The sequence below is a fragment of the Pseudophryne corroboree genome, chromosome 9 (genome assembly GCF_028390025.1).
Source record: "Pseudophryne corroboree isolate aPseCor3 chromosome 9, aPseCor3.hap2, whole genome shotgun sequence".
Taxonomy (NCBI): domain Eukaryota; kingdom Metazoa; phylum Chordata; class Amphibia; order Anura; family Myobatrachidae; genus Pseudophryne; species Pseudophryne corroboree.
The window spans coordinates 1,795,661-1,817,798 of record NC_086452.1 but is presented as its reverse complement, the minus strand read 5'-3'; the positions used below and the strand labels follow the sequence as shown (position 1 = coordinate 1,817,798).

General features: G+C 46.0%; 1 protein-coding gene across 3 annotated transcripts in view; it reads left to right on the top strand.

Annotated features, from left to right (window-relative positions):
• Positions 1-22,138, top strand: part of ORC1 (origin recognition complex subunit 1) — a 384,523-nt gene that overhangs the window by 161,051 nt on the left and 201,334 nt on the right. For 2 of the 3 annotated variants that reach the window (XM_063938884.1, XM_063938886.1), the window contains exons 8-9: positions 10,098-10,193; positions 13,446-13,656. In XM_063938884.1, the coding sequence (XP_063794954.1) occupies positions 10,098-10,193; positions 13,446-13,656 (307 nt within the window). The remainder of the gene's footprint in view (positions 1-10,097; positions 10,194-13,445; positions 13,657-22,138) is intronic. The other variant, XM_063938885.1, reaches the window with a different exon arrangement.

Sequence of the window (22,138 nt, the reverse complement as noted above, 5' to 3'; positions counted from 1 at the left end):
CTGTGTGGGTCTGCTGCTGTTGTGGATTGTGCTGCTATCCTCTTGTTATGTTGTGTGTTACTGTGTGGGTCTGCTGTTGTTGTGGATTGTGCTGCTTTCCTCTTGTTATGTTGTGTGTTACTGTGTGGGTCTGCTGTTGTGGATTGTGCTGCTATCCTCTTGTTATGTTGTGTGTTACTGTGTGGGTCTGCTGTTGTTGTGGATTGTGCTGCTATCCTCTTGTTATGTTGTGTGTTACTGTGTGGGTCTGCTGTTGTTGTGGATTGTGCTGCTATCCTCTTGTTATGTTGTGTGTTACTGTGTGGGTCTGCTGTTGTTGTGGATTGTGCTGCTATCCTCTTGTTATGTTGTGTGTTACTGTGTGGGTCTGCTGTTGTGGATTGTGCTGCTATCCTCTTGTTATGTTGTGTGTTACTGTGTGGGTCTGCTGTTGTTGTGGATTGTGCTGCTATCCTCTTGTTATGTTGTGTGTTACTGTGTGGGTCTGCTGTTGCTGTGGATTGTGCTGCTATCCTCTTGTTATGTTGTGTGTTACTGTGTGGGTCTGTTGTTGTTGTGGATTGTGCTGCTATCCTCTTGTTATGTTGTGTGTTACTGTGTGGGTCTGCTGTTGTTGTGGATTGTGCTGCTATCCTCTTGTTATGTTGTGTGTTACTGTGTGGGTCTGCTGTTGTTGTGGATTGTGCTGCTATCCTCTTGTTATGTTGTGTGTTACTGTGTGGGTCTGCTGTTGTTGTGGATTGTGCTGCTATCCTCTTGTTATGTTGTGTGTTACTGTGTGGGTCTGCTGTTGTTGTGGATTGTGCTGCTATCCTCTTGTTATGTTGTGTGTTACTGTGTGGGTCTGCTGTTGTTGTGGATTGTGCTGCTATCCTCTTGTTATGTTGTGTGTTACTGTGTGGGTCTGCTGTTGTTGTGGATTGTGCTGCTATCCTATTATGTTGTGTGTTACTGTGTGGGTCTGCTGTTGTTGTGGATTGTGCTGCTTTCCTCTTGTTATGTTGTGTGTTACTGTGTGGGTCTGCTGTTGTTGTGGATTGTGCTGCTATCCTCTTGTTATGTTGTGTGTTACTGTGTGGGTCTGCTGTTGTTGTGGATTGCGCTGCTATCCTCTTGTTATGTTGTGTGTTACTGTGTGGGTCTGCTGTTGTTGTGGATTGCGCTGCTATCCTCTTGTTATGTTGTGTGTTACTGTGTGGGTCTGCTGTTGTTGTGGATTGTGCTGCTATCCTCTTGTTATGTTGTGTGTTACTGTGTGGGTCTGCTGTTGTTGTGGATTGTGCTGCTATCCTCTTGTTATGTTGTGTGTTACTGTGTGGGTCTGCTGTTGTTGTGGATTGTGCTGCTATCCTCTTGTTATGTTGTGTGTTACTGTGTGGGTCTGCTGTTGTTGTGGATTGTGCTGCTATCCTCTTGTTATGTTGTGTGTTACTGTGTGGGTCTGCTGTTGTTGTGGATTGTGCTGCTATCCTCTTGTTATGTTGTGTGTTACTGTGTGGGTCTGCTGTTGTTGTGGATTGTGCTGCTATCCTCTTGTTATGTTGTGTGTTACTGTGTGGGTCTGCTGTTGTTGTGGATTGTGCTGCTATCCTATTGTTATGTTGTGTGTTACTGTGTGGGTCTGCTGTTGTTGTGGATTGTGCTGCTTTCCTCTTGTTATGTTGTGTGTTACTGTGTGGGTCTGCTGTTGTTGTGGATTGTGCTGCTATCCTCTTGTTATGTTGTGTGTTACTGTGTGGGTCTGCTGTTGTTGTGGATTGCGCTGCTATCCTCTTGTTATGTTGTGTGTTACTGTGTGGGTCTGCTGTTGTTGTGGATTGCGCTGCTATCCTCTTGTTATGTTGTGTGTTACTGTGTGGGTCTGCTGTTGTTGTGGATTGCGCTGCTATCCTCTTGTTATGTTGTGTGTTACTGTGTGGGTCTGCTGTTGTTGTGGATTGCGCTGCTATCCTCTTGTTATGTTGTGTGTTACTGTGTGGGTCTGCTGCTGTTGTGGATTGTGCTGCTATCCTCTTGTTATGTTGTGTGTTACTGTGTGGGTCTGCTGCTGTTGTGGATTGTGCTGCTATCCTCTTGTTATGTTGTGTGTTACTGTGTGGGTCTGCTGTTGTTGTGGATTGCGCTGCTATCCTCTTGTTATGTTGTGTGTTACTGTGTGGGTCTGCTGTTGCTGTGGATTGTGCTGCTATCCTCTTGTTATGTTGTGTGTTAGTGTGTGGGTCTGCTGTTGTTGTGGATTGTGCTGCTATCCTCTTGTTATGTTGTGTGTTACTGTGTGGGTCTGCTGTTGCTGTGGATTGTGCTGCTATCCTCTTGTTATGTTGTGTGTTACTGTGTGGGTCTGCTGTTGCTGTGGATTGTGCTGCTATCCTCTTGTTATGTTGTGTGTTACTGTGTGGGTCTGTTGTTGTTGTGGATTGTGCTGCTATCCTCTTGTTATGTTGTGTGTTACTGTGTGGGTCTGCTGTTGTGGATTGCGCTGCTATCCTCTTGTTATGTTGTGTGTTACTGTGTGGGTCTGCTGTTGTTGTGGATTGTGCTGCTATCCTCTTGTTATGTTGTGTGTTACTGTGTGGGTCTGCTGTTGTTGTGGATTGCGCTGCTATCCTCTTGTTATGTTGTGTGTTACTGTGTGGGTCTGTTGTTGTTGTGGATTGTGCTGCTATCCTCTTGTTATGTTGTGTGTTACTGTGTGGGTCTGCTGTTGTTGTGGATTGTGCTGCTATCCTCTTGTTATGTTGTGTGTTACTGTGTGGGTCTGCTGTTGTTGTGGATTGCGCTGCTATCCTCTTGTTATGTTGTGTGTTACTGTGTGGGTCTGCTGTTGTTGTGGATTGTGCTGCTATCCTCTTGTTATGTTGTGTGTTACTGTGTGGGTCTGCTGCTGTTGTGGATTGCGCTGCTATCCTCTTGTTATGTTGTGTGTTACTGTGTGGGTCTGTTGTTGTGGATTGTGCTGCTATCCTCTTGTTATGTTGTGTGTTACTGTGTGGGTCTGCTGTTGTGGATTGTGCTGCTATCCTCTTGTTATGTTGTGTGTTACTGTGTGGGTCTGCTGTTGTGGATTGTGCTGCTATCCTCTTGTTATGTTGTGTGTTACTGTGTGGGTCTGCTGTTGTGGATTGTGCTGCTATCCTCTTGTTATGTTGTGTGTTACTGTGTGGGTCTGCTGTTGTTGTGGATTGCGCTGCTATCCTCTTGTTATGTTGTGTGTTACTGTGTGGGTCTGCTGTTGTTGTGGATTGTGCTGCTATCCTCTTGTTATGTTGTGTGTTACTGTGTGGGTCTGCTGTTGTTGTGGATTGTGCTGCTATCCTCTTGTTATGTTGTGTGTTACTGTGTGGGTCTGCTGTTGTTGTGGATTGTGCTGCTATCCTCTTGTTATGTTGTGTGTTACTGTGTGGGTCTGCTGTTGTTGTGGATTGTGCTGCTATCCTCTTGTTATGTTGTGTGTTACTGTGTGGGTCTGCTGTTGTTGTGGATTGTGCTGCTATCCTTTTGTTATGTTGTGTGTTACTGTGTGGGTCTGCTGTTGTTGTGGATTGTGCTGCTATCCTCTTGTTATGTTGTGTGTTACTGTGTGGGTCTGCTGTTGTTGTGGATTGTGCTGCTATCCTCTTGTTATGTTGTGTGTTACTGTGTGGGTCTGCTGTTGTTGTGGATTGTGCTGCTATCCTCTTGTTATGTTGTGTGTTACTGTGTGGGTCTGCTGTTGTTGTGGATTGTGCTGCTATCCTCTTGTTATGTTGTGTGTTACTGTGTGGGTCTGCTGTTGTTGTGGATTGTGCTGCTATCCTCTTGTTATGTTGTGTGTTACTGTGTGGGTCTGCTGTTGTGGATTGTGCTGCTATCCTCTTGTTATGTTGTGTGTTACTGTGGGTCTGCTGTTGTTGTGGATTGTGCTGCTATCCTCTTGTTATGTTGTGTGTTACTGTGTGGGTCTGCTGTTGTTGTGGATTGTGCTGCTATCCTCTTGTTATGTTGTGTGTTACTGTGTGGGTCTGCTGTTGTTGTGGATTGTGCTGCTATCCTATTGTTATGTTGTGTGTTACTGTGTGGGTCTGCTGTTGTTGTGGATTGTGCTGCTATCCTCTTGTTATGTTGTGTGTTACTGTGTGGGTCTGCTGTTGTTGTGGATTGTGCTGCTATCCTCTTGTTATGTTGTGTGTTACTGTGTGGGTCTGCTGTTGTTGTGGATTGTGCTGCTATCCTCTTGTTATGTTGTGTGTTACTGTGTGGGTCTGCTGTTGTTGTGGATTGCGCTGCTATCCTCTTGTTATGTTGTGTGTTACTGTGTGGGTCTGCTGTTGTTGTGGATTGCGCTGCTATCCTCTTGTTATGTTGTGTGTTACTGTGTGGGTCTGTTGTTGTTGTGGATTGCGCTGCTATCCTCTTGTTATGTTGTGTGTTACTGTGTGGGTCTGCTGTTGTTGTGGATTGTGCTGCTATCCTCTTGTTATGTTGTGTGTTACTGTGTGGGTCTGCTGTTGTTGTGGATTGTGCTGCTATCCTCTTGTTATGTTGTGTGTTACTGTGTGGGTCTGCTGTTGTTGTGGATTGTGCTGCTATCCTCTTGTTATGTTGTGTGTTACTGTGTGGGTCTGCTGTTGTTGTGGATTGCGCTGCTATCCTCTTGTTATGTTGTGTGTTACTGTGTGGGTCTGTTGTTGTTGTGGATTGCGCTGCTATCCTCTTGTTATGTTGTGTGTTACTGTGTGGGTCTGCTGCTGTTGTGGATTGCGCTGCTATCCTCTTGTTATGTTGTGTGTTACTGTGTGGGTCTGCTGCTGTTGTGGATTGTGCTGCTATCCTCTTGTTATGTTGTGTGTTACTGTGTGGGTCTGCTGCTGTTGTGGATTGTGCTGCTATCCTCTTGTTATGTTGTGTGTTACTGTGTGGGTCTGCTGTTGTTGTGGATTGCGCTGCTATCCTCTTGTTATGTTGTGTGTTACTGTGTGGGTCTGCTGTTGCTGTGGATTGTGCTGCTATCCTCTTGTTATGTTGTGTGTTAGTGTGTGGGTCTGCTGTTGTTGTGGATTGTGCTGCTATCCTCTTGTTATGTTGTGTGTTACTGTGTGGGTCTGCTGTTGCTGTGGATTGTGCTGCTATCCTCTTGTTATGTTGTGTGTTACTGTGTGGGTCTGCTGTTGTTGTGGATTGTGCTGCTATCCTCTTGTTATGTTGTGTGTTACTGTGTGGGTCTGCTGTTGTTGTGGATTGTGCTGCTATCCTCTTGTTATGTTGTGTGTTACTGTGTGGGTCTGCTGTTGTTGTGGATTGTGCTGCTATCCTCTTGTTATGTTGTGTGTTACTGTGTGGGTCTGCTGTTGTTGTGGATTGTGCTGCTATCCTCTTGTTATGTTGTGTGTTACTGTGTGGGTCTGCTGTTGTTGTGGATTGTGCTGCTATCCTATTGTTATGTTGTGTGTTACTGTGTGGGTCTGCTGTTGTTGTGGATTGTGCTGCTATCCTCTTGTTATGTTGTGTGTTACTGTGTGGGTCTGCTGTTGTTGTGGATTGTGCTGCTATCCTCTTGTTATGTTGTGTGTTACTGTGTGGGTCTGCTGTTGTTGTGGATTGTGCTGCTATCCTCTTGTTATGTTGTGTGTTACTGTGTGGGTCTGCTGTTGTTGTGGATTGCGCTGCTATCCTCTTGTTATGTTGTGTGTTACTGTGTGGGTCTGCTGTTGTGGATTGCGCTGCTATCCTCTTGTTATGTTGTGTGTTACTGTGTGGGTCTGCTGTTGTTGTGGATTGCGCTGCTATCCTCTTGTTATGTTGTGTGTTACTGTGTGGGTCTGCTGCTGTTGTGGATTGTGCTGCTATCCTCTTGTTATGTTGTGTGTTACTGTGGGTCTGCTGCTGTTGTGGATTGTGCTGCTTTCCTCTTGTTATGTTGTGTGTTACTGTGTGGGTCTGCTGTTGTTGTGGATTGCGCTGCTATCCTCTTGTTATGTTGTGTGTTACTGTGTGGGTCTGCTGCTGTTGTGGATTGTGCTGCTATCCTCTTGTTATGTTGTGTGTTACTGTGTGGGTCTGCTGCTGTTGTGGATTGTGCTGCTATCCTCTTGTTATGTTGTGTGTTACTGTGTGGGTCTGCTGTTGTGGATTGCGCTGCTATCCTCTTGTTATGTTGTGTGTTACTGTGTGGGTCTGCTGCTGTTGTGGATTGCGCTGCTATCCTCTTGTTATGTTGTGTGTTACTGTGTGGGTCTGCTGTTGTTGTGGATTGCGCTGCTATCCTCTTGTTATGTTGTGTGTTACTGTGTGGGTCTGCTGCTGCTGTTGTGGATTGTGCTGCTATCCTATTGTTATGTTGTGTGTTACTGTGTGGGTCTGCTGCTGTTGTGGATTGCGCTGCTATCCTCTTGTTATGTTGTGTGTTAGTGTGGGTCTGCTGTTGTTGTGGATTGTGCTGCTATCCTCTTGTTATGTTGTGTGTTACTGTGTGGGTCTGCTGTTGTTGTGGATTGTGCTGCTATCCTCTTGTTATGTTGTGTGTTACTGTGTGGGTCTGCTGTTGTTGTGGATTGTGCTGCTATCCTCTTGTTATGTTGTGTGTTACTGTGTGGGTCTGTTGTTGTGGATTGTGCTGCTATCCTCTTGTTATGTTGTGTGTTACTGTGTGGGTCTGCTGCTGTTGTGGATTGTGCTGCTATCCTATTGTTATGTTGTGTGTTACTGTGTGGGTCTGCTGTTGTGGATTGTGCTGCTATCCTCTTGTTATGTTGTGTGTTACTGTGTGGGTCTGCTGTTGTGGATTGTGCTGCTATTCTCTTGTTATGTTGTGTGTTACTGTGTGGGTCTGCTGTTGTGGATTGTGCTGCTATCCTCTTGTTATGTTGTGTGTTACTGTGTGGGTCTGCTGTTGTTGTTGTGGATTGTGCTGCTATCCTCTTGTTATGTTGTGTGTTACTGTGTGGGTCTGCTGCTGTTGTGGATTGTGCTGCTATCCTATTGTTATGTTGTGTGTTACTGTGTGGGTCTGCTGTTGTTGTTGTGGATTGTGCTGCTATCCTCTTGTTATGTTGTGTGTTACTGTGTGGGTCTGCTGTTGTTGTGGATTGTGCTGCTATTCTCTTGTTATGTTGTGTGTTACTGTGTGGGTCTGCTGTTGTTGTGGATTGTGCTGCTATTCTCTTATGTTGTGTTACTGTGTGGGTCTGCTGTTGTTGTTGTTGTGGATTGTGCTGCTATCCTCTTGTTATGTTGTGTGTTACTGTGTGGGTCTGCTGTTGTTGTTGTGGATTGTGCTGCTATCCTCTTGTTATGTTGTGTGTTACTGTGTGGGTCTGCTGTTGTTGTGGATTGTGCTGCTATCCTCTTGTTATGTTGTGTGTTACTGTGTGGGTCTGCTGTTGTTGTGGATTGCGCTGCTATCCTCTTGTTATGTTGTGTGTTACTGTGTGGGTCTGCTGTTGTTGTGGATTGTGCTGCTATCCTCTTGTTATGTTGTGTGTTACTGTGTGGGTCTGCTGTTGTTGTGGATTGTGCTGCTATCCTCTTGTTATGTTGTGTGTTAGTGTGTGGGTCTGCTGTTGTTGTGGATTGTGCTGCTATCCTCTTGTTATGTTGTGTGTTACTGTGTGGGTCTGCTGTTGCTGTGGATTGTGCTGCTATCCTCTTGTTATGTTGTGTGTTACTGTGTGGGTCTGCTGTTGTTGTGGATTGTGCTGCTATCCTCTTGTTATGTTGTGTGTTACTGTGTGGGTCTGCTGTTGTTGTGGATTGTGCTGCTATCCTCTTGTTATGTTGTGTGTTACTGTGTGGGTCTGCTGTTGTGGATTGTGCTGCTATCCTCTTGTTATGTTGTGTGTTACTGTGTGGGTCTGCTGTTGTGGATTGTGCTGCTATCCTCTTGTTATGTTGTGTGTTACTGTGTGGGTCTGCTGTTGTTGTGGATTGTGCTGCTATCCTCTTGTTATGTTGTGTGTTACTGTGTAGGTCTGCTGTTGTGGATTGTGCTGCTATCCTCTTGTTATGTTGTGTGTTACTGTGTGGGTCTGCTGCTGCTGTTGTGGATTGTGCTGCTATCCTCTTGTTATGTTGTGTGCTGGTTCGTATCTCACCACTTTTTCTTACCTGTTTTCCTCCTATCAAAGTATGTCCATCTCCTCGGGCACAGTCTACAGGAGGGACATAGAGGGAGGAGCCAGCGCACTGAAGAATTTTTAGAGTGCAATGGCTTCAATAGACCCCATCTATTCCCTATGGTACTAATACCATCCCAGTATCTCCCACGGACTAGGAGAAAAGGAATTACCGGTAGGTATTAAATACCTATTTTCCATTTTTTTAAGTTTGTCTCTTTTAAACACACTTTATTTTTGTAGGGAATTGCAGACATGCTAAATGTGATTTGCTTATAAAGTCTCTCTCTAGAATATAAATATATATATATAATATATCCTGTTGTCGCCGGCACTCGGTCTGCCCCCACGGGTTCTCTGGCTCTGGTGCCCTCCACTGGGGTGTCATACCCCCATATAGTCTGCAAAAAAATGAGGCGCACTCAGAGGCTTGATAGTGCAAACTCTGCATGGTTACATCAACGTTTCGGGGCACGCAGCTTCTTCATCAGGATAACCCACACTGCAAACAAAAACACAATATATAGGTGCACTTACCCCATGCAGGTCACCGCAGCCACGACGTCCCGGGCCCGTCATTCGTCCCCCTGGAATGACTACTTCCGTCGGAAGTGACGTCGCAGGTCCCGGCCGCGTTACCATGGCGACCCTGCACAACACAACAAGATTGTTAAGGAGCTAACCTACAGTATGTCACACAAGCGCATATGGCCGGACTTACCCAAATGTGACACATTATCATACTTAGTGCATTGTGCCTTATTTCACTATATAACAGTGTCAAATAAAAAGATACCCGCTCTTAAGTGCTGCGGATCTCTTACACTCTAGAGTGTATCTATCTTGTAAAAATACCTATATAGAGAGGTCACTGTGAATGAAAACCATTATTCACCTTTGAAGTGCATCGTGCATAAAAAAAAAATCAAAAACAGCCACGTGGCTGATGAACTAACCCATTGGTGCAAAATAACTCTATCATAGTGAAACAAACCAAGGAACTTGATGCAACACCTGCAAGTGAAAGTGGCTATAGGTGACCGCGCCAAAAGTGTACCTATCAAACATCCTGTAGGTAACTCCACAACAATCCGTATCTCACATATATAAACCCTAAGATGTATTAGCTGTGTATATGCACCAGGGTTTATATATGTGAGATACGGAATGTTGTGGAGTTACCTACAGGATGTTTGATAGGTACAGTTTGACACCTTGATGAAGTCAGACTGACGAAACGCGTGGGAAACTCCTGTATGACCCTCCATTCTAAGATAAGCTATTTTTATCTAAATATTTTTTATTTAAATTTTACTCTTTCTATATTTCTAAAATAGTGTTCAAAACACTTTTTTACATATATATATATTTTTTAATGTTCCTTTTTTCTAGCATATAGCATCATATATGTTATTCCACCCACATCTTTTATGATGTGTTGATGTTTTTTTTTTTTTTAAAAAAGGTACTTTTTATGTCTCTTGAAAATAAAATTGTTACTCCTATTTTTAATTATATCTAGTCTTCTAAATATACTTATTAACACCGTTGGTCGCCAGAACCCCTATTCTCCCATAACATACATACAAATATATATATATATATTATCCACATAGGACCGGCACTCCATGATGCATAAAATAACCTCGCTGGTGCCTTCACATATACAAATGTACAGATACAGGAAAGCAATGATGCGGCACTCAGATAGAAGAATACTCAATAAACCAGTCAGGTCTTGCAACGTTTCTGTGCTTTTACCCTGACAATAGTGCATGATAGCGCTGAAACGTTGTAAGACCGGACTGTGGTTTAATGAGTATTCTTCTAGCTGAGTGCCGCACCATTGCTTTCCTGTATATGTGTGTGTGTACGTATATATGTATGTATGTATGTATATATATATATGTGTGTGTGTATGTGTATATATAGATAGATAGTTTTTTCCTTCTTTTTTCTTTGGTGAATCACTATACTTGTGTGCTTTTAATTGTATTCCTGCTACAGGGTTACAGAAGAGGACAATGTTGAAGACATACAGACTCCGCGCTCCCACAGGAGGTCAGCCCGGGCCTCGGCTAGTCTGATCCGCAGGCAGATTAAGTAAGGAACACAAAGTATATTATGAAAATGTTGAGGTAATATTGTACAGGGGCTGAGAAGTGAGATTTATGAAGCACTAGCTGGAGTACCCGGCGTTGCTCAGGTTTCATTATTCCAGTTACTCCGTTATCAATGAGTTGGATACAACTATCAGCGTATTATTAGTAATAATTAGTTTTTGTGTTCAACACTCCCAGGAGATGGCTATCCAGTGTCATTTTTGTTTTTGGGGTGTCACCATTAGCCCTGAGGACTTCCTGGGACCCCAAACCCGAATCTAATAGAATATAATAGTAGAACAGTACAGCATTTCACAGGCTGGTTGATCCCGTTGTGGAGGAGTTTATAACAGATTTCTAGAGTTGATTAATAGCTGTGTAACTGACCTGCTGCCTGGTACATTACAGGTAACTGACCTGCGGCCTGGTACATTACAGGTAACTGACCTGCGGCCTGGTACATTACAGGTAACTGACCTGCGGCCTGGTACATTACAGGTAACTGACCTGCGGCCTGGTACATTACAGGTAACTGACCTGCGGCCTGGTACATTACAGGTAACTGACCTGCGGCCTGGTACATTACAGGTAACTGACCTGCGGCCTGGTACATTACAGGTAACTGACCTGCGGCCTGGTACATTACAGGTAACTGACCTGCGGCCTGGTACATTACAGGTAACTGACCTGCGGCCTGGTACATTACAGGTAACTGACCTGCGGCCTGGTACATTACAGGTAACTGACCTGCGGCCTGGTACATTACAGGTAACTGACCTGCGGCCTGGTACATTACAGGTAACTGACCTGCGGCCTGGTACATTACAGGTAACTGACCTGCGGCCTGGTACATTACAGGTAACTGACCTGCGGCCTGGTACATTACAGGTAACTGACCTGCGGCCTGGTACATTACAGGTAACTGACCTGCGGCCTGGTACATTACAGACCTGGCCACAGCCTCGATTGTCAGTTCCTGCCTTCATACAGTATGTCACCCATCACTTACAATTGGTCCGTACCCTCTAGATTACTGCATTTAAGAGGTTTTTGAGCAAGTACAGTATATGGTGCGGGGTGCCGTGTACATAGGTGGGTGTGTCAGTGTCCTGAACGGAGCTCCAGTGGCCGGCAGCGTCACCCCAGAGGTGACTGTTGAAAAAATCTGCAACTCTGCACTGTGCCTACCTGCCCCTACCACTCCACTCCCCCCAGTCCCTATCTACCCCAACCCTTCCCCTCTCCCTGCACCCCAACCCCTATCTGCCACTCCCCCCCACACTCTCACCAGCCCCCTCTCTCTGTATGCATTTGTCCAGATGAGAATTATTATTAGCAGTAGGGTAGGAGGCTGGAACATCTCCCTGCAGTATCACTTTCAGCTGAGTCATTTGGACCATGTGGCGGCCTCTAGTGGCCACCAGCGCACAGAAGAGGTGAGGAGCAGCCTTAGCCTTTTGTATCCACATTTGAAAGCTTTGGTTTATCAGGCAGGTGTTTTTTGTTTGCCATTGAGTAGACAAAAGGATGATTCTTCAGTGTGTGTGGATTACTTACCTGACGGCTTTTAGCCCAAAATGTAGACAGACGATGGTTTTTATAGCAAAATACCCCATGTCTTATAAAAAGCATTGCCGTCGCTTAGTAAATAAACTCCCGGGACTGTCCTATATGGAGGAGAAAGTGTGATGGTCTGGGGCTCTAGGCAGAGTGACTGGAACCCTGAACCTAAAGGACGACCAAAGCATTTTGCAGCGCCATGCCTGCTGGTTTTTACCTACCTAGTGAGGGTTCATCCTACAGCAATATAATAGCCCCCAAAACAGTTCTCCTAGCTATGTCACAGTTACCTTTGAGGGAAAGAAAAAGACCCTATGTACAGTCCATGGAATGGTCATGTGATCTCCAGACCTACACCCCACCCAGCGGCACAGAAGGGTGACTACACATGCAGCACATCTGTGGGGGCTTCTGTAGCAGTGTTGGGAAGAGCTCCCCATCAATATGAGATGTCCAATGTAGTTGTGTTGTGCGGTTATATCGGCAAAAGGCGGACGGAAATGTAGATTTATTTATTATCGGTTTCTTATATAGCGCAGCATATTACGTTGTGTTTTACAGGTGATGCAACAGTAATAGAACAAAACCGGGTAATAGCAGACAGACATAGAGGTAGGAGGGTCCTGCTCGCAAGCCTGAATCTATAGGGAAATAGGCATAGATACACAAGGATACCTATAGCATAATGGTCTAGCCCAGGGCTGGCCAAACCAGTCCTCGAGGTCTACCAACATTTCACATTTTCCAGACCTCCTAGCTAGTGCAAGGGTATGTAGTCATTACTAATTACCATGTGCTGCATTCATTCCTGACTGGCAATTCTACAGATCTCCAGGAAGCCTGGAAAACATGAACTGTTGGTAGATCTCAAGGACCGATTTGTCCAGCCCTGGTCTCGCCAGATTGCAATGGTTCTTAATGGGCTGTATGATATGGTCACCCAGCATGATGGCCTGGGGTCAGGAGGTTGGGAAAGTGAAGAAAGACAAAATATATGAAGTCATGTGTAGACTGTACAGAGAGGATGTCATTAGAAAGGGAGGCATTGAAGGTTATGTGAGCGGTTCTGGGATCTGACAAGCTGCCTGAAGAGATAAGTTTTCAGTGAACGCTTGAAGGTTTGGAGACTAGAGGAGAGTCTTACTGTGAGTGGGAGGGCATTCCACAGAGTGGGTGCAGCCAGAAGGAAGTCCTGCAATCCTGCATGGGAGCGAGTTATGAGTGTGGATGAGAGACGCGGAGAGGTCGGGTGGGAGATACTATGAGATAAGAGAAGAGATGTATGTTGATGCAGTTTGGTTAATGGCCTTTTATATAAGTAACAGTATTTTATATTTAATACGGTAGAATACCGGTAACCGATGGAGGGACTGACGGTGTGTATCTGCAGATGATGAACGACGAGCCTTGCAGCTGCATTCAGAATGGATTGTTACACACAATGTTTTTTTTTAAACTCCCAATTGTTTTATTAGTTCCATGCTTTAATTTCAGAGCACACGAAGACACTAAACTGTATAATTTCAATACAAACTGTAAAGTTGAGGTATTCTAACACGTTTACTGGTAGAGTTTATGTAGATTTACATTTTAATTCCAGCAAATCTAATAGAGACCTCTTTTTAACTTTTACATGATTCTAAATCCCTTTCTTTTTTTTTAACCGCATTAAAAATGTACTTGGTGTCACCAGGATTCTCTCCGAGGAGGATTTTGAGGACGTGGATGAAGATTATGACTTTGTCCCCCCTAGAGAATCTGCAGTGTTTAGTAGCAGTGATGATGTCGATGATGAAGAAGAAAGTGAGGAACAAGTGTCTCCGAAAAGAGTAGCAAAAAGAGGGGTATTACCCAGGACCCCAAGGTCTTCTCGGAAATCCCCCGCAAGGACCCCAAATAAAACAGTGAGTTCAGAAAATCCTGTAAATTCTGTAACAGGTTTTCTAATGATTGTCATTACATGCAGTGTCTATCAAAGGTACAGTATCTAAAAAATATATATACTGTATATACAATACTGCGCAAACGTTTTAGTTATGGAAGAAATGCTGCACAGTAAGAATGCGTTCAAAATTAGAAGTGTTAATAGGTTATTTCTCTAACGTCCTAAGTGGATGCTGGGGACTCCGTCAGGACCATGGGGAATAGCGGCTCCGCAGGAGACAGGGCACAAAAATAAAGCTTTAGGATTAGGTGGTGTGTACTGGCTCCTCCCCCTATGACCCTCCTCCAAGCCTCAGTTAGGTTTTTGTGCCCGTCCGAGCAGGGTGCAATCTAGGTGGCTCTCCTAAAGAGCTGCTTAGAAAAAGTTTTTAGGTTTTTTATTTTCAGTGAGTCCTGCTGGCAACAGGCTCACTGCATCGAGGGACTTAGGGGAGAGAATTTCAACTCACTTGCGTGCAGGATGGATTGGATTCTTAGGCTACTGGACACCATTAGCTCCAGAGGGAGTCGGAACACAGGTCTCACCCTGGGGTTCGTCCCGGAGCCGCGCCGCCGACCCCCCTTACAGATGCTGAAGATTGAAGGTCCGGAAACAGGCGGCAGAAGGCTCTTCAGTCTTCATGAAGGTAGCGCACAGCACTGCAGCTGTGCGCCATTGTTGTCACACACTTCACACCAAGCGGTCACGGAGGGTGCATTGCGCTGCTGGGGGCGCCCTGGGCAGCAATATTTAATACCTTTATGGCAAAAGAATACATCACATATAGCCATTGAGGCTATATGTATGTATTTAACCCATGCCAGATATCTAAAACTCCGGGAGAAAAGCCCGCCGAAATAGGGGGCGGGGCTTATTCTCCTCAGCACACAGCGCCATTTTCCTGCTCAGCTCCGCTGTGAGGAAGGCTCCCAGGACTCTCCCCTGCACTGCACTACAGAAACAGGGTAAAACAGAGAGGGGGGGCATTTTTTGGCGATATTTTGATATATTTAAGCTGCTATAAGGAACAACACTTATATAAGGTTGTTCCCATATATATTATAGCGCTTGGGTGTGTGCTGGCAAACTCTCCCTCTGTCTCCCCAAAGGGCTAGTGGGGTCCTGTCTTCGATAAGAGCATTCCCTGTGTGTCTGCTGTGTGTCGGTACGTGTGTGTCGACGTGTATGAGGACGATGTTGGTGTGGAGGCAGAGCAATTGCCGATAATGGTGATGTCACCCCCCAGGGAGTCGACACCGGAATGGATGGCTTTGTTTATGGAATTACGTGATAATGTCAGCACATTACAAAAATCAGTTGACGACATGAGACGGCCGGCAAACCAGTTAGTACCTGCCCAGGCGTCTCAGACACCGTCAGGGGCTGTAAAGCGCCCTTTACCTCAGTCGGTCGACACAGACACAGACACTGAATCTAGTGTCGACGGTGATGAAACAAACGTATTTTCAAGTAGGGCCACACGTTATATTATCACGGCAATGAAGGAGGCTTTGCATATCTCTGATACTGCAAGTACCACAAAAAGGGGTATTATGTGGGGGGTGAAAAAACTACCTGTAGTTTTTCCTGAATCAGAGGAATTAAATGATGTATGTGATGAAGCGTGGGTTAACCCAGATAGAAAAGTGCTAATTTCAAAAAAGTTATTAGCATTATACCCTTTCCCGCCAGAGGTTAGGGCGCGCTGGGAAACACCCCCTAGGGTGGATAAGGCGCTCACACGCTTATCAAAACAAGTGGCATTACCGTCTCCTGATACGGCCGCCCTCAGGGATCCAGCTGATAGGAGACTGGAAACTACCCAAAAAAGTATATACACACATACTGGTGTTATACTGCGACCAGCCATCGCCTCAGCCTGGATGTGCAGTGCTGGGGTCGTCTGGTTGGATTCCCTGACTGAAAATATTGATACCCTGGATAGGGACAGTATTTTATTGACTATAGAGCAATTAAAGGATGCTTTCCTTTATATGCGAGATGCTCAGAGAGATATTTGCACTCTGGCATCGAGAGTAAATGCGATGTCCATATCTGCCAGAAGGAGTTTATGGACGCGACAGTGGTCAGGTGATGCGGATTCCAAACGACATATGGAAGTATTGCCGTATAAAGGGGAGGAATTATTTGGCGTCGGTCTATCGGATCTGGTGGCCACGGCAACTGCCGGAAAATCCACCTTTTTACCTCAGACCCCCTCCCAACAGAAAAAGACACCGTCTTTTCAGCCGCAGTCCTTTCGGTCCTATAAGAACAAGCGGACAAAAGGACAGTCATATCTGCCTCGGGGCAGAGGAAGGGGTAAGAGAGGGCAGCAAGCAGCCCCTGCCCAGGAACAGAAGCCCTCTCAGGGTTCTGCAAAGCCCTCAGCATGACGCTGGGGCCTTACAAGCGGACTCAGGAGCGGTGGGGGGTCGACTCAAGAATTTCAGCGCACAGTGGGCTTGCTCACAGGTGGACCCCTGGATCCTGCAGGTAGTATCTCAGGGTTACAGGTTGGAATTCGAGAAGTCTCCCCCTCGCAGGTTCCTAAAGTCTGCTTTGCCAACGTCTCCCTCAGACAGGGCGACGGTATTGGAAGCCATTCACAAGCTGTTTTCTCAGCAGGTGATAGTCAAGGTACCCCTCCTACAACAGGGAAAGGGGTATTACTCCACGCTATTTGTGGTACCGAAGCCGGACGGCTCGGTAAGACCTATTCTAAATCTGAAATCTTTGAACCTGTACATACAAAAATTCAAGTTCAAGATGGAGTCACTCAGAGCAGTGATAGCGAATCTGGAAGAAGGGGACTTTATGGTGTCCCTGGACATAAAGGATGCTTACCTGCATGTCCCAATTTGCCCTTCACATCAAGGGTACCTCAGGTTCGTGGTGCAAAACTGTCTATCAGTTTCAGACGCTGCCGTTTGGATTGTCCACGGCACCTCGGGTCTTTACCAAGGTAATGGCCGAAATGATGATTCTTCTGCGAAGAAGAGGCGTATTAATTATCCCTTACTTGGACGATCTCCTGATAAGGGCAAGGTCCAGAGAACAGCTGGAGGACGGAGTAGCACTAACCCGACTAGTGCTGCAACAACACGGGTGGATTCTGAATTTTCCAAAATCTCAGTTGACCCCGACGACACGTCTGCTGTTCCTGGGAATGATTCTGGACACTGTTCAGAAAAAGGTGTTTCTTCCGGAGGAGAAAGCCAGGGAGTTATCCGAACTTGTCAGGAACCTCCTAAAACCAGGGAAAGTGTCTGTGCATCAATGCACAAGAGTCCTGGGAAAGATGGTGGCTTCTTACGAAGCGATTCCATTCGGCAGATTCCACGCACGAACTTTTCAGTGGGATCTGCTGGACAAATGGTCCGGATCACATCTGCAGATGCATCAGCGGATAACCTTATCGCCACGGACAAGGGTGTCTCTTCTGTGGTGGTTGCAGAGTGCTCATCTGTTAGAGGGCCGCAGATTCGGCATACAGGACTGGGTCCTGGTGACCACGGATGCCAGTCTGAGAGGCTGGGGAGCGGTCACACAGGGAAGAAACTTCCAGGGAGTATGGTCAAGCCTGGAGATGTCTCTTCACATAAATATACTGGAGCTAAGAACGATTTACAATGCTCTAAGTCTGGCAAAACCCCTGCTTCAGGGTCAGCCGGTGTTGATCCAGTCGGACAACATCACGGCAGTCGCCCACGTAAACAGACAGGGCGGCACAAGAAGCAGGACAGCAATGGCAGAAGCTGCAAGGATTCTTCGCTGGGCGGAAGATCATGTGATAGCACTGTCAGCAGTATTCATTCCGGGAGTGGACAACTGGGAAGCAGACTTCCTCAGCAGACACGATCTACACCCGGGAGAGTGGGGACTTCATCCAGAAGTCTTCCACATGATTGTGAACCGTTGGGAAAAACCAATGGTGGATATGATGGCGTCCCGCCTCAACAAAAAACTGGACAGGTATTGCGCCAGGTCAAGAGACCCTCAGGCAATAGCTGTGGACGCTCTGGTAACACCGTGGGTGTTCCAGTCAGTGTATGTGTTCCCTCCTCTGCCTCTCATACCAAAAGTACTGAGAATTATACGGCAAAAGGGAGTAAGAACGATACTAGTGGCTCCGGATTGGCCAAGAAGAACTTGGTACCCGGAACTTCAAGAGATGCTCACGGAGGATCCGTGGCCTCTACCTCTAAGACGGGACCTGCTTCAGCAGGGACCGTGTCTATTCCAAGACTTACCGCGGCTGCGTTTGACGGCATGGCGGTTGAACGCCGAATTCTAATGGAAAAAGGCATTCCGGAAGAGGTCATCCCTACCCTGGTAAAAGCCAGGAAGGAGGTGACTGCACAACATTATCACCGCATTTGGAGGAAATATGTTGCGTGGTGTGAGGCCAGGAAGGCCCCCACGGAGGAATTTCAACTGGGTCGATTCCTACATTTCCTGCAAACAGGATTGTCTATGGGCCTCAAATTGGGGTCCATTAAGGTTCAAATTTCGGCCCTGTCGATTTTCTTCCAGAAAGAATTGGCTTCAGTTCCTGAAGTCCAGACTTTTGTAAAAGGAGTACTACATATACAGGCTTGCCACAACCTAAATCTGTCAAGGCCCATTCCACAAGGAAAGTGGGCTCATCCTGGGCGGCTGCCCGGGGGGGTCTCGGCATTACAACTCTGCCGAGCTGCTACTTGGTCAGGGGCAAACACGTTTGCTAAATTCTACAAATTTGATACCCTGGCTGAGGAGGACCTGGAGTTCTCTCATTCGGTGCTGCAGAGTCATCCGCACTCTCCCGCCCGTTTGGGAGCTTTGGTATAATCCCCATGGTCCTGACGGAGTCCCCAGCATCCACTTAGGACGTTAGAGAAAATAAGAATTTACTTACCGATAATTCTATTTCTCGTAGTCCGTAGTGGATGCTGGGCGCCCATCCCAAGTGCGGATTGTCTGCAATACTTGTACATAGTTATTGTTACAAACAAATTCGGGTTGTTATTGTTGTGAGCCGTCTGTTCAGAGGCTCCTACGTTTGTCATACTGTTAACTGGGTTCAGATCACAAGTTATACGGTGTGATTGGTGTGGCTGGTATGAGTCTTACCCGGGATTCAATATCCTTCCTTATTGTGTACGCTCGTCCGGGCACAGTATCCTAACTGAGGCTTGGAGGAGGGTCATAGGGGGAGGAGCCAGTACACACCAGATAGTCCTAAAGCTTTATTTTTGTGCCCTGTCTCCTGCGGAGCCGCTATTCCCCATGGTCCTGACGGAGTCCCCAGCATCCACTACGGACTACGAGAAATAGAATTATCGGTAAGTAAATTCTTATTTTTTATCAATTAACAAAATGCAGAGTGAATGACCAGAAGAGAAATCTAAATCATCAGTATGTGGTGTGACCAGCATCAATTCTTCTGGGTACACTTGTACAAAGTGAGGGATTTTGTATTAGTATATTCAGGCGTATGACTAACCAATCATACCAAACAGGTGGTGGTGGTGGTGATGATGATCATTTTCATATGTAGGTTGAAACATAGTCATTAACTGAAACCGAAACAGCTGTGTAGGAGGCTTAAAACTGGGTGAGGAACAGCCAAACTCTGCTACAAAGGTGAGGTTGTGGAAGGCGGTCTCATGTCGCAGGTCATACATCATGGTAAGACTGAGCACAGCAACAAGACACAAGGTAGTTATACTGCATCAGCCAGGTCTCTCCCAGGCAAAGATTCCAAAGCAGACTGGAGCTTCAAGATGTGCTGTGCAAGCTCTTCTGAAGAAGCACAAAGAAACGGGCAATGTTGAGGACCGTAGACGCAATGGTCGGCCAAGGAAACTTAGTGCATCGGATGAAAGACACATCATGCTTACTTCCCTTCAACATCAGCCCAGATGTACAGCACTGCCATCAGCTCTAAAACTTTTGCATAGTACTGTATAAAAAAAGCTACTGCTGCTACATTGCAGCACTTTGTGTACAGATTCAGAGACTCTGTCGCACACAGATATACAAGTGTCATTAATCAGCGCAGTCTCTTGTGTCCTTGTCACATTGCATTTCGACTAAAGGCCCGTACACACTGGTCAATATATCGGCCGTTCTCTTGAATAGCCGATATACCGCGGGTCCGTCGGCCAGTGTGTACGGCCGATACGTCTGTGAACTCCGTCGTTCACAGACGTATCGCGTCGGCCGCGCAGCACAGCCGACGACCAATATATCTACCGATATATTGGCGCGTCGCTGTGTGTGTACGGGGCGGTTGGCCGACCGCCCGTACACATGCTGCGGTGGCCGGCAGTGATTGACAGCTGAACTGGGCGGGCGTGTGTACACGCCCGCCCAGTTCATGACGTCAGTCCCCGACGGATCGGGCAGTGTGTATGCTCAACACACTGTCCGATCCGTCCATAGATATATCTGCAGATCAATTGATCTGCAGATATATCTACTAGTGTGTACCCACCTTAAGACTCATTTAAAAAAAAAAAAACACCCGGCACTAGAAGATTTTCACATGATCCAGGCTTTTCAAGAGATGTGTGAGGACACGTCTGTACCAGGCAAAATTTAATATACCACATAACCAGGTTTAAGAAAGTCAACATTTCAATTACGTCCTAGAGGATGCTGGGGTCCACATTAGTACCATGGGGTATAGATGGGTTCACTAGGAGCCATTGGCACTTTAAGAGTTTGAGAGTATGGGCTGGCTCCTCCCTCTATGCCCCTCCTACCAGACTCAGTTTAGAAAATGTGCCCGGAGGAGCCGGTCACAGCTAGGGGAGCTCCATAGGCGTTCTTTTAGTTTTTAGAACTTTCTTTGGTCTTAAGAAGATGTTTGCTGTCAAAACCCCTCATTAAAAAATCAACAATCATATTATCAATAGCATTTTCTTTACTGCTACAGATGCGGCAAGCACGTAGAAATTGAGAATATGGCAATCCACACTTGAGGGATTTGAGATGAAAACTGCCTGCATGTAAAATGGATTCTTATCTGTAGTTTTTTTGAAGTGAGGTCACAATCACATTGTCCTGTTTTATCACCTGCACATCCAAAAAGTTTACTTTATATTGGTTAATAGTGTAGGTAAATGTAACAGGACACCGGGATGCATTCTGTGTTCATACATCGTTCAAATGACCAAATTATAAACAGGTCGTCTATATAGCGCCCGTAGTGTAGAATTTTGCTGGCAATATTCGGATCACTGAAAAGGATATCATGCTCCATCACAAACATATATGCCGGGGCTACGCTAGACCCCATCGCCACGCCAGATGCTTGGAGGTAAAAATTACCATCAAAAATGAAATCATTACAAGTCAAAATCATATCATATCTAAAAGATCACCTATCAAGTCTACATCAGGACTCGGGGTATTCAGTAATTCATTTACGTACCGCATTAATACCCACATCGTTGGGAATAATTGTATATAAGCTGTTAACATCAGCACTACACAACCAACAATCAGGGTTAAGTTGTATATTATTCAACCTGTTCAAAAAAGACGCAGTGTCATTCATATATATATATATATATATATATATATATATATATATATATTTCTCTGACGTCCTAAGTGGATGCTGGGACTCCGTAAGGACCTTGGGGATAGCGGCTCCGCAGGAGACTGGGCACAACTAAAAGAAAGCTTTAGACTAACTGGTGTGCACTGGCTCCTCCCACTATGGCCCTCCTCCAGACTTCAGTTAGAATCTTGTGCCCGGCTGAGCTGGATGCACACTAGGGGCTCTCCTGAGCTCCTAGAAAGAAAGTATATTTTAGGTTTTTTATTTTACAGTGAGATCTGCTGGCAACAGACTCACTGCAGCGAGGGACTAAGGGGAGAGAAGCGAACCTACCTGACTGGAGATAGCTTGGGCTTCTTAGGCTACTGGACACCATTAGCTCCAGAGGGATCGAACACAGGACCCGACCTCGATCGTTCGGTCCCGGAGCCGCGCCGCCGGCCCCCTTACAGAGCCAGAAGCAAGAAGTGTTCCGGAAAATAGGCGGCAGAAGACTTCTGTCTTCAACAAGGTAGCGCACAGCACTGCAGCTGTGCGCCATTGCTCCTCATGCACACCTCACACTCCGGTCCCTGAGGGCAATATAATACACCTTGGCTGGCAAATCTACACCATATATAGTCAGGAAGGCTATATAGGTGTAAAAATACCCCTGCCAGAATTCCAGAAAAAGCGGGAGAAGTCCGCCGGAAAAGGGGCGGGGCTATCTCCCTCAGCACACTGGCGCCATTTTTCCCTCACAGCTCCGCTGGAAGGACGCTCCCTGGCTCTCCCCTGCAGTGTCAAGCTACATAAGGGTAAAAAAGAGAGGGGGGGCACTAAATTTAGGCGCAGTATATATAATATAAGCAGCTATAAGGGAAAAAACACTAATTTATAGTGAGATCCCTGTGTTATAGAGCGCTCT